The 11,473-nt window shown below is 41.6% G+C and overlaps 1 protein-coding gene across 1 annotated transcript in view; it reads left to right on the top strand.

Annotated features, from left to right (window-relative positions):
- MAP4 (microtubule associated protein 4) overlaps positions 1–11,473 on the top strand; it is a 144,316-nt gene that overhangs the window by 7,033 nt on the left and 125,810 nt on the right. Inside the window, exon 2 of the mRNA XM_021719181.1 lies at positions 6,506–6,747. Coding sequence (XP_021574856.1) covers positions 6,525–6,747 — 223 coding nt within the window. The 5' untranslated portion in view covers positions 6,506–6,524. The remainder of the gene's footprint in view (positions 1–6,505; positions 6,748–11,473) is intronic.

The following is an 11,473-nucleotide window of genomic DNA, read 5'->3' as shown; positions in this document are numbered from 1 at the left end:
TTATTGTAGAGATGAGGTCTCGCCAAGTTGCCCAGGCGGGTGTCGAACCCGTGGGCTCAGGCAATCCACTCACCTCAGCCTCCCAAAGGCGCGGGATTACAGGCTGAGCCACCGAGCCCGGCTCAGGAACCTTTTTTTAAAAAATTTATTTTGAGTTGGTGTCTCTGTCACCCAGGCAGGAGTCCAATGGCATGATCATGGCCTACCACATCCTCAACTTCCTAAGCTTAGACAATCCTTCCACCTCAGCCTCCCAAGTAGCTGGGACTACAGGTGCGCACCACAATGCCTGGCAAATTTTTTGATTTTTTTTTTTTTTTTTTAATAGAGACTAAGTCTTTCTGTGTTGTCCAAGTTTGTCTTAAACTCCTGGCCTCAAGCAGTCTTCCTTCCTGGCCTCCCAAAATTTTGAGATTATAGGTGTGAGCTACTGCGCCTGGCCCCGGAACTTTTTCAACTGTGACAGCTGAAATTACATTTGAACTCCTTTTTATGTTTCCCTCTGAAAAACTGCTGAATTCTGAATTCAGTTGTGTTTATTCAAGTAGTGGAATTCAAAATTCCAGTAATAGAATTCAGTAAGTGTGAGGTGGCGTTTGCTGTGGATAGCAGTTCTGCCATGCCAGGACCACTTTTGGCAGCAAAGCTGCCAGTTCTTTTGTCACTAGTCCCACACTGGTAAAAGTGTAATTCCTGCTGACCAAACTGGTGGTGGGCAGGATGGGGACAGTAACAGATCTAGATAAGAGGGTCATAGACTCACTGGTCCTACCCAAAGCTCAAACAGGTTTCAAGAACAAAAAGCTTCTCAACTTGTGTTCTGCAGTTCGTTGATTTCCAGTACTTTGGAGTGGCTTATCTTGACAGTTTTACCCAATTCCATATTTATTTATGGAGAGGATTCACCAACTTCTTCCTATCACCTATAACTAAAATATCTCAAAACATCATCTTCCTTTGACTTAATTTGCCCTTGCCACTGTTTTTCTTTGCACAGAGTGACTAAATTGGATTTGACTTTGTTATACTTATTAGACAATGCTAAATAGAAATAATTGTGTTGATTTTTCTTTATTATTTTTGATTTATTTGCATACTTATTGCTGGCCTGAGTGTTAGCAATTAGCTAAAGTGCAACTTTTTGATAGGATTTTTGTTTTGGAAATTAAAAATATTTCTGTCTTGGTCCATTTGTGCTATTATAACAAAATACCTCTGACTGGATTATTTATTTGTTTATTTTTGAGTTAGGTCTCACTCTGTTGCCCAGGCTTGAGTGCAGTGGCACAATCATGACTCACTACAGTCTCCAGCTCCTGGGCTCTGGCAATCCTCCTGTGTCAACCAACCGAGTAACTGGAATTACAGGCACCCACTACCACACTCAGCTCATTTTTAAATTTTTTGTAGAGATGAGTTCTTGCTATGTTGCCCAGGGTAGTCTCGAATTCTTGGACTGAAGCAATCTTCCTTTCTTGGCCTCCCAAAGTGCTGGGATTACAGGTGTGAGCTACCATCATGACCAGTCTGACTGGGTGATAACAGAAATTTATTTCTCGAAGCTTTAGAGATTAGGAGCTTCCAAGATCAAGGTGCTAGTAGATGTATATAGAGAGATAGGTAAGTAGGTAGATGTCTACATGCCTCACAGTTTGTTTATTTATCCATTGATGGAAACTGTGCGAGTGTGCAGATTTCCTTCTCTTTTTTTAGAGGACAGGGTCTCTGTGTTGCCCAGGCTGGATTGCAGGGGCCATTCACAGATGTGCTCATAGTGCTCTGCAGCCTGGAATTACTGGCCTCAAGTGATCTTCCCACCTCAGCCTCCTAAGTAGCTAGGAATACAGGTGCATGCCACTGCATCTGACTTGCAAATATTTCTTAGTTGACATTTTTTAATACCTCGGTGAACTCAATCTAATTGCATGATAACAGTTTATAGCTTCAAAGCAAAAATTCAGCTTTGAAAAAATAAGCTATAAATGAATCATTTCACAAAAGTAAAAGATGATTTTAGCCCTTTTTCTTTCTTAAGGAATTGAATTTTATTAAAATTGGTAGGGTAAAGTCAGGTGTGGTGGTATGCACCTATAGTTCTAGCTAAACAAGAAGACTTGCTTGAGCCCCAGATTTACGTGAGCCCCTGAGATTTGAATTCAACCTGGGCAACATAGAAAGGCTCTCTCTCTCTCTCTCTCTCTCTCTCACACACACACACACACACACACACACACACACAACTTGGGTATGTTTCCAGCAGGCTTCATTATTTGGAAATACTAGATGTGAAAAAAGATGATTTAAGAACTCATTAGTATAGTCAAAGGAAATTTAAATATCACATTTGCTTTAAGAACTCACGTAGAGTTCCAAATAAAATCCTTTTTAAAATTTTAATGATAAAAATTTGAGCATTCTTCCATGTGCCTAATTTTTTTTATATCAGGTTCCTATTTGAAATGGCTACCTTAATTCCTCATCAAGAATTTTAGTTGGGCTCAGTGGCTCCGCCTGTAATCCCGTGCTTTGGGAGGCTGAGGTGAGTGGATTGCCTGAGCCCGTGGGTTTGAGATCCGCCTGGGCAACTTGGTGAGACCTCATCTCTACAATAAATCAAAAAATTAGCTGGGCGTGGTAGCACACGCCTGTAGTTCCAGCTACTTGGAAGGCTGAGGTGGAAGAATTGCTGGAGCCCAGCATGTCAAGGCTGCAAGCAGCCACTGCACTCCAGTCTGGGTGACAGAGTGAGATTCCAACTCAAAAAAAAAAAAAGACTAATCAGACAAGGCTCTCTCTACCATCGTTGTATATTATGGGGCCATCTAGAATTTTAAAAGATAATTTAAAATTCTTTTTTATTTTTTTTTGAGTCAGACTCTTACTTTGTCGCCCAGGTTGGAGTACAGTAGCATGTTCATGGCCACCACAGACTTGATATGGTGAACTCAGACAATCCTTCCACCTCAGCCTTCCAAGTAGCTGGAGCTATAGGCCACTGTGCCCAGCTAAATTTTTTATTTATTTATTTTTTATTTTTTTACTTAATGTGGAGGCAAGGTCTCACCAAGTTGCTCAGACGGGTCTCAAACCCCTGGACTCAGGCAATCCTCTTGCCTCTGCCTCCCAAAATGCTGAGATCATAGGTGTGAGCCACTGAGCCCAACTAAAATTCTTGATGAGGAATTAAGGTGGCCATTTCAAATAGGATCCTGATATAAAAAAAATTAGGCACATGGAAGAAGGCTCAAATTTTTATCATTAAAATTTTAAAAAGGATTTTATTTGGAACTCTACGTGAATTCACTATTTAATATTTTTCCAAATCTTGACATTCAATTTTTTTTTCTTATGTAATATAAAGAATATGTTATGAGCCAGGCTCGGTGGCTCAGCTGTAATCCCGCGCCTTGGGAGGCTGAGGTGAGTGGATTGCCTGAGCCCGCAGGTTCGAAACCTGCCTGGGCAACTTGGCGAGACCTCATCTCTACAATAAATCAAAAAATCAGCCGGCCGTGGTAGCGCACGCCTGTAGTTCCAGCTACTTGGAAGACTGAGGCTCCAGCTACTGGAGCCCAGCAGGTCGAGGCTGCGGTGGCCAGGAGCAGCCTCTGTACTCCAGTCTGGGCAACGGAGTGAGACTCCAACTCAAAAAAAAAAAAAAAAGAATATGTTATTAGTGTGTTCACCAAAGCCCCATATAGGTATGGACAAACCACCTCCAACACTCCCTGTTCTGACCAATGTTATCTCCTCCCTACCCCATCCACACCCTCAAAATTATCTTAGTTTGTTTATTTGCTTGTTGGTTTTTAATTGAGGTCTTACTCCCTTGCCCAGGCTGGAGTGCAATAACATGATCACTATCACAACTCATCATAGCGTTCACCTCCTGGGCTCAGATGATACTTTCGCCTCAGCCTTGGGAATAATTGGGACTCCAGATGCGTGCCACCACACCTGGCTTATTTAAAAAAAATTTTTTTTGAAGAGACAGGTTTCACTATATGGTCTAGTCTCATCTCAAATACTTCAAGCAGTCCTCCTGTCTTGACCTTTCAAAGTGCTGGAATTATAGGTGGGAGCCACCACGCCTTGCCTTTTACCTTTTTCTTTCTAGATACTCACCTAGAAGTAGGTCTTGTCCCCTGGGCTTTATTTTCCCCTCGGTACTTTATAGTAGGATTTAGTTTGCAATCTATACTAGTTGGGTTCAGTATCTTGACTCTCATGCCCTTATGCTACCACTCTAGTATAAAGCAATACCTTTTAGGTGTTAGATTTGGGAATTGGGGTTGGAATGGCTTCTAATTTTTAGGGTTCTGGAAGTATCTGCTTTGTGCATATTTTGTAATTGTGATAGTCTCAAAGCTTGGTCTTATGGAGGAAACTAAAAAGTAATGATTGAAAAAGGGTTGTGACTTCCATATTTGTAGCATAGAAGGATAGTATAAGTGGGAGGAGGGGAGTATAGGGGGACAGGCATGAAGAAAGAATGACGTATTCCTTGCTGTATATATTTTTCCTAAGTGCATTTTGTGGAGAGAAGTAGACAGTGGACAAAGTCTTGAAAGAAAAACTGACCATCAAGCACTTAAACCATAGTAAATTTTAACTTTTTCAAGTTTGGGTTGGAGAAGAAAAATGTGTTTTAGCTGGAATTCTTCAGTTACAAGCAACAGAAATAGATTGACTAAATTAGACAAAGGGAAGATTTATTGGAAGGCCACTCGCTTAGACTTGAGAAAGAAGACAGGGCAACTTAACAGCTGTCACCCATAGGCTTTTCTTTCAGGATGTAGTCATGAAATGGTTCTGTTCACCCATTTTCTTCCTATATTCTGGTTGGCCCAACTCTAGTAATGTCCCTAACCCTGTGGATTTGGGGATTAGTTTATATTGGGGGAGATAAAGAAGAATAGATTTCTGGGTAAATGCAAGTAATAGCTATTACATGATGCAGTTAAGGATTGGTGTGTTTGACTTACATTTTGCTGGTCAGTTAATATAGCTCATATGTCATCTTTATCAAGTCTCTTGGAGTTTCTGTTAGACTCTTTGAAAACAGGAATAGTACCTTGCGTACTTTACTTCCTATTGTGCTTTGCATGTACCAGGTGCTCAATTTTGTGCAGACCCTTTGACTCTTTTTCAATGTCATTTCTGAATAATCTACGCTATTCACCTTTGGTTTTCATTATGTTTAAAAATTAAGACCTGCTTTTCTGTAAAAATGGTAATATACATGACTATAAAGAGGAACCGTCTCCCATGAGGGGATATGTCTATTTTTTCATGCTGGCAGGGCTAAGCATTGTAGTTTCGTTGACAGGGCTATCCACAAGTGATTCACAAAGAAGCAGTACTTGCTTCATGATAATGCCCATCTTCACAGTCTGGTCAAGAAAGTTGATTTCGTTTGCTTGATAGTAATCTTCTTCATGGAAATGTGACGTGTGTGTGTGTGTGTGTGTGTGTGTGTGTGTGTGTGTGTACACTTTTTTTGTTTTTTGAGTTGGAGTCTCACTCTGTCGCCCAGACTGGAGTGCAGTGGCCACTCCCAGCCCCACAGCCTCGACCTGCTGGGCTCTGGCGATCCTTCCGCCTCAGCCTTCCAAGTAGCCGGAATTACAGGCATGCTCTACCACGCCTGGCTGATTTTTTTTTTTTTATTGTAGAGATGAGGTCTCGCTGCCCAGGCGGGTCTCGAACCCACGGGCTCAGGCAATCCACTCACCTCAGCCTCCCAAAGGTGCGGGATTACAAGATGAGCCACCGAGCCTGGCTGTGTGTGTGTATTTTTGAGTTGGAGTCCTTGTCACCCAGGCTGGAGTGCAGTAGTGGCACATTCACGACCACTGAATCCTCGACCTGCTGGGCTCAGGTAATCCTTCTGCCTCAGCCTTCCAAGTAGCTGGAACTATGCATGCACTACCACACCCAGCTAATTTTTTTTTTTGAGTTCGAGTCTCACTCCTTCACCCAGGCTGGAGTACAGTGGCACACTCATGACCACCCCAGCGTCGACCTGCTGGGCTCCAGCCATCCTTTTGACTCAGCATGCCAAGTAGCCGGAACTACAGGCACATGCTACCACTCCCGGCTAATTTTTTGATTTATTGTAGAGATGAGGTCTTGCCAAGTTGCCCAGGCTGTTCTTGAACCCGCGGGCTCAGGCAATCCTCTCACGTCAGCCTCCCAAAGTGCTGAGATTATAAGCTTGAACCACTGTACCTGGCCTGTTTTTCTTATAGAAAAATATAGTGGCACTTGCTTTATCTACTTTCCAGAAATTTGAGAAGAAAGTAACTAGGAATGACTTATCTTGGTAAGACTATCCATTTCTGAGCTTTAATTTTCTCATCTTTCGAATGAGGGAGCCTCCTCTAGCTGTAAAATTTTAGATTTAGATTTTTTTTGTTTGTTTATAACAACTGACAAGAATTTCTAGGAATGTTTTTCCTTTTGCAGTACTCATTACAGGAAACATCTTTTTCCCCTTAACCAGGTAGTTGCAGCAGTGCAGAATGGCTGACCTCAGTCTTGCAGATGCATTGACAGAGCCATCTCCGGAAATTGAGGGAGAGATAAAGCGGGACTTTATTGCCACCCTGGAGGCAGAAGCCTATGATGATGTTGTGGGAGAAACTGTTGGAAAAACAGACTATATTCCTCTCCTGGATGGTGATGAGAAAACTGGGAACTCAGAGTCAAGGAAGAAACCATGCTCAGAGACTAACCAGGTTGAAGGTAAGTATTTAAGCCAAACTGTTTATATATGTTCAGAAAATAGATTAGGGATTATGCTGTGGGTCATAATCTTGGGAACTTTAAGGAAACTGAGCTAAGTTTTTTCGTATAAACTGGTAATGAGCCAGGTGTGGTGACTCACGCCTGTGATGCCAGCACTTTGGGAGGTGGAGGATTACCTGTGCCCAGAGATTCAAGACCAGCCTAGGCAACTTGGCGAGACCTCATCTCTACAGTAAATCAAAATACTGGTCGGGCTTAGTGTCATATACCTGTGGTTCCAGCTTCATGGAATGCCGAGGCTAGAGGATTGCCTGAGCTCAGGGGTTTGAGACCAGCCTAGGAAACTTGGTGAGACCTCTTCTTGACAATAAATCAAAAAATTAGCCGGGCATGGTGGCATGTACCTGTAGTTCCAAGTACTTGGAAGGCTGAGGCAGAAGGATTGCCTGAGCCCAGCAGGTCGAGACTGCAATGGCCGTGAGCATGCCACTGCACTCCAACCTGGGCAACAGAGTGAGACTCTGCTCAAAAAAAAAAAAAGAAAGAAATCAAGAATGTAGCATCACCACCCTTTAGCTGAATGTATGTACATGAGTTTAGAGTTTACTTGTGACCCTGAAGTTTATTCTGTAATGTTTCAACTACCATTAAGATCTGCTTCTTGGCTGGGCTCGGTGGCTCAGCCTGTAATCCCAGCACTTTGGGAGGCCGAGGCAAGTAGATTGCCTGAGCCTGAGATTTGAGACCAGCCCGGGCAACTTGGTGAGACCTCGTCCCTACAAAAGATAAAAAAAATTAGCCAAGCCTGGTAGCGCACACCTATAGTTCCAGCTACTTGGAAGGCAGAGGCGGAAGGATTGCCGGAACCCAGCAGGTCTTCTTGCTGGGCGCCATGGCTCTTGCCTGTAATCCCAGCACTTTGGGAAGCCGAGGTGAGGGAATTGCCGGAATCCAGGGGTTCAAGGGCAGCCTGGGCAACTTGGTGCACGCCTGTGGTTCCAGCTACTTGGAAAGCTGAGGTGGAAGGATCACCTGAGCCCACCAGGTTGAGGCTGTGGTGGCCGTGAGCATGCCACTGCACTCTAGCCTGGGCAACAGAGTGAGACTCCTACTCAAAAAAAAAAAAAGATCTCTTTCTTGACTGGGTGTGGTGGCTTATACCTGTAATTCCAGCACTTTGATAGGTGGAGGCAAGAGGATTTTTTGAGGCTAGGATTTTTTGAGGTTCAAGTCCTGCATGGACAACAGAGTGAGACCCTATCTCTATCCTCCCCCCTCAAAAAAAAAAAAAATTCTGCATCTTAATTTCCTAAGTTGAGTTGTTGCTGTGCCTTTTCTTTGGAAGTTGGTCTGTAAAGTTGGATTTGTAAAATTGTATGCTTATATCAGAACTTAATTTAGTATGGAATCAGATGCCATTTGTCTTTGGGGTCATCTCAGGTCAAAATAAAAGCATGATTAAAGCCTTTAAAAGATATTTGCTGTTTTTTATATATTTCTGGATCTGTTTTGCTAATATTTAGTTGAAGATTTTTGTATCTATGTTTGAGTAATATTGGGCTGTAATTTTTTTTGTGTATGTTGAAGTCTCACTCTTTTGCCTAGTCTGGAGTGTAGTGGCACAGCCAGTGCAGCCTCGACCTGCTGGGCTCAGGTGATCCTTCTGCCTCAGCATTTCAAGTAACTGAACCCACAAGCAAGTGCCACCACACCTGGCTAATTTTTAAAAAAATTTTTTATTGTAGAGATGAGGTCTCACCAAGTTGCCCAGGCTGGTCTTGTATCCCTGGACTCAGACAATCCTCTTACCTCTTCCTCCCAAAGAAAGTGCTGGGATTATAGGCATGAGCCATCACGCCAGGTGGTCTGTAGCTTTCTTATATTGTCTTTGTCTAGTTTTAAAATTGAAGTTATGCTGACTTCATAAAATGATTTAGGAAGTGTTCCCTCCTCTTCTCTTTTCTAGAATAGTTTTTGTAGAATTGATATTTTTCTTCTTTTCAATGTTTGATAGAATTTGTCAATAAAGCTATCTGAGCTTGAAGTTTTTCTTTGTCAGGTTTTTAACTAGTAATTCAATTTCTTCAAGAGATTATAGAAACTGTCAGGTTATTCATTTCTTAAGTGGGTTTTGGTAGTTTGTATCTTTCAAGGAATTCTTTGGTCTATTTTCTCTAAGTTGTAAATTAATGAAGATAAAATTGTAATAATACTACCTTATTTTTAATGTCTGTAGGATCTGTTGTCATGTCTCCTTTCATTTCTTACATTGGTAATTTGTGACCTCTTTTTTTTTTTTTTAAATCATTCTAGATAGAGGTTTATCATGTGTATTGAAAGATTTAGCTTTTGGTTTCATTGATTTTTTTCCCCCCCCTATTGTCTTTTTGTGTTAAATTTCTGCTCATATCTTGTTTCCTTCCTTCTGTTTCCTTTGAGTTCTTGTGTTCTTCTAGTTTCTTAAGATGGCAGCTTAGATCATGTCTTGTTTGAGATATTTATTCATTTATTTTCTAATGTAAGCCCTTAATAAATTACCCTCTAATCATGGTTTTAGCTATGTCCTGTGGATTTTGATATGATGTATTTTTATTTTCATTCAATTCCAAATATTTTCTTATATTTCCCTTGTGAATTTCTCTTTGACCCATGACTTATTTAGAAGTATGTTGTTTAGTTTTGTAATATTTGGAGATTTTCCAGATTCATTCTGTAACTGATTTTTAGTTCTATTGTGGCTAGAAGACATCTTTTGACATTTCAATTCACTTTCATTTTGTCAGGGTTCATTTTATGGCCCAGAGTATTGTTGTAGTCTCCCAGGTTTTTATGCCTACTACACAGAAAAGCTGTTATACTGAAGATAGTAGTCATTGCAGTAGTGAAATAATTTAAAAATTGCAGAGCAGCTAACAGGAGAATTCCCTGAGAATTCAGAGACGAGGGTTTGTTGGTTTTTTATTTTTACTTTTTTTGGAACCAGGTCTCATTCTACTGTCCAGGCTGGTATGCAGTGGCACAATCACAGCTCACTGCAGCCTTGACTTCCTAGGCTCAGGCAATCCTTATACCTCATCTTTTCAAGTTGCTGGGAATGCAGGTGCATGTCACTAAGCCTGGCTAATGTTTTTATTTTTATTTTTTTTTTACAACTAATGTTTTTATTTTTTTGTAGAAACAAAATATCTCAGCCAGGCTCAGTGGCTCAGCCTGTAATCCCGTGCCTTGGGAGGCTGAGGTGAGTGAATTGCCTGAGCCCACGGGTTCAAGATCCGCCTGGGCAACTTGGCGAGACCTCATCTCTACAATCAATCAAAAAATTGGCCAGGCGTGGTAGCGCGCGCCTGTAGTTCCAGCTACTTGGAAGGCTGAGACGGAAGGATCGCCGGAGCCCAGCAGGTCGAGGCTGCGGTGGCCGGGAGCGGCCACTGCACTCCAGTCTAGGCGACAGAGTGAGACTCCAACTAAAAAAAAAAAAAAGATATCTCTATATTTTCCAGGCTGGTCTTCAACTCTTGGGCTCAAGCAATCCTCTTTCCTTACTCTCACAGAGTGCCAGGATTACAGGTGTAAGCCACCACACCCACCATAGTCAAGGGTTTTTAAGAATAATTTGCAGGCAGAAGTCTAGGGAATTGGGACTGTGGATTGGTTAGAGGTGAAATCATAGGGGTATCGAAAATGTCTTCGTGTATGCTGAGTCAGTTCCTGGGCACAGGTCACGTGAGTTGAGTCCATTCCTTGGTCAGGAGTTCAGGTGGCCATATCTGTCAGTCCACCAGAATGCAAAATTTGAAAAACATCTCAAAGTCCAGTCTTAGGCATGTGTAATCTATGGGAACAATTGGGGAAGTTATACATCTTGTGAACAATAGCTGGTCCTTGTAAAAGTATGTGGCAGGGGGAATCCCCAGTGATCAAAGCTGCTCTCCTCTGTCAGTCAGTCAAACTTCTGGATGTCATCAAGCAGGGCTGCATGATGTTAAGGGCTCATTTTTCTTTCTCAGAAAATAAGCACATCAACCTTGTGGCCGTTTCCCCCAGAGGTCAGGACGTGACAGAATTCAGGCCCCTATAACAGTTTTAACTTTGTGACCTTTTATTTATTTTACAAAGACAGTTCAGTTTCAATATGTTCTATTGTGGTCAGTGTTCTGTGAGCATTGGAAAATGATGTGTAATATGCTGCTATTGGGTAGAATGTTCTATTAATGTCAAATAAGACTAGGTCGTTGAAAAACATCTCAAAAGACCAGTCTTAGGCATGTGTTATCTAAGTTACAAATCTTGTGAACAATGGCTGGTTATTGTAAAAGTATGTGGGAGGGAGTATGCGTTGTTTAGGTTTTCTGTATCATTACTAACTTTATATCTACTGTTCTAAGAATTTCTGAGAAGGGACATTGAAGTCTGCATGCCATTTTGTGGATGTCTGTCATTCTCCTTTCAGTTTTGTCAGTTTTTGTTTTGTGTATTTTGAAGATCTGTACTCACATATACATACATTTAGATTGTTATATCTTCATGATGAATTGACCCTTTTATCATCATGTAGTGTCCCTCTTTATTTCTGATCGCTTGTTCTGAAGTCTCATTTGTCTTAGTATAGCTGTCCCAGCTTCCTTTTGATTAGTGTTTGTGTGGTATATCTGTCTCCATTTTCTTTTTTTTCTTTTTCTTTTTTTTTTGAGTTGGAGTCTCACTCTGTTGCCCAGACTGGAGC

This window comes from Carlito syrichta, unplaced genomic scaffold, assembly GCF_000164805.1.
Source record: "Carlito syrichta isolate Samal-C Ts95f unplaced genomic scaffold, Tarsius_syrichta-2.0.1 Scaffold314290, whole genome shotgun sequence".
Lineage (NCBI taxonomy): Eukaryota > Metazoa > Chordata > Mammalia > Primates > Tarsiidae > Carlito > Carlito syrichta.
The sequence above is the reverse complement of the archived record's forward strand: the minus strand, read 5'-3'. Positions and strand labels throughout refer to the sequence as shown.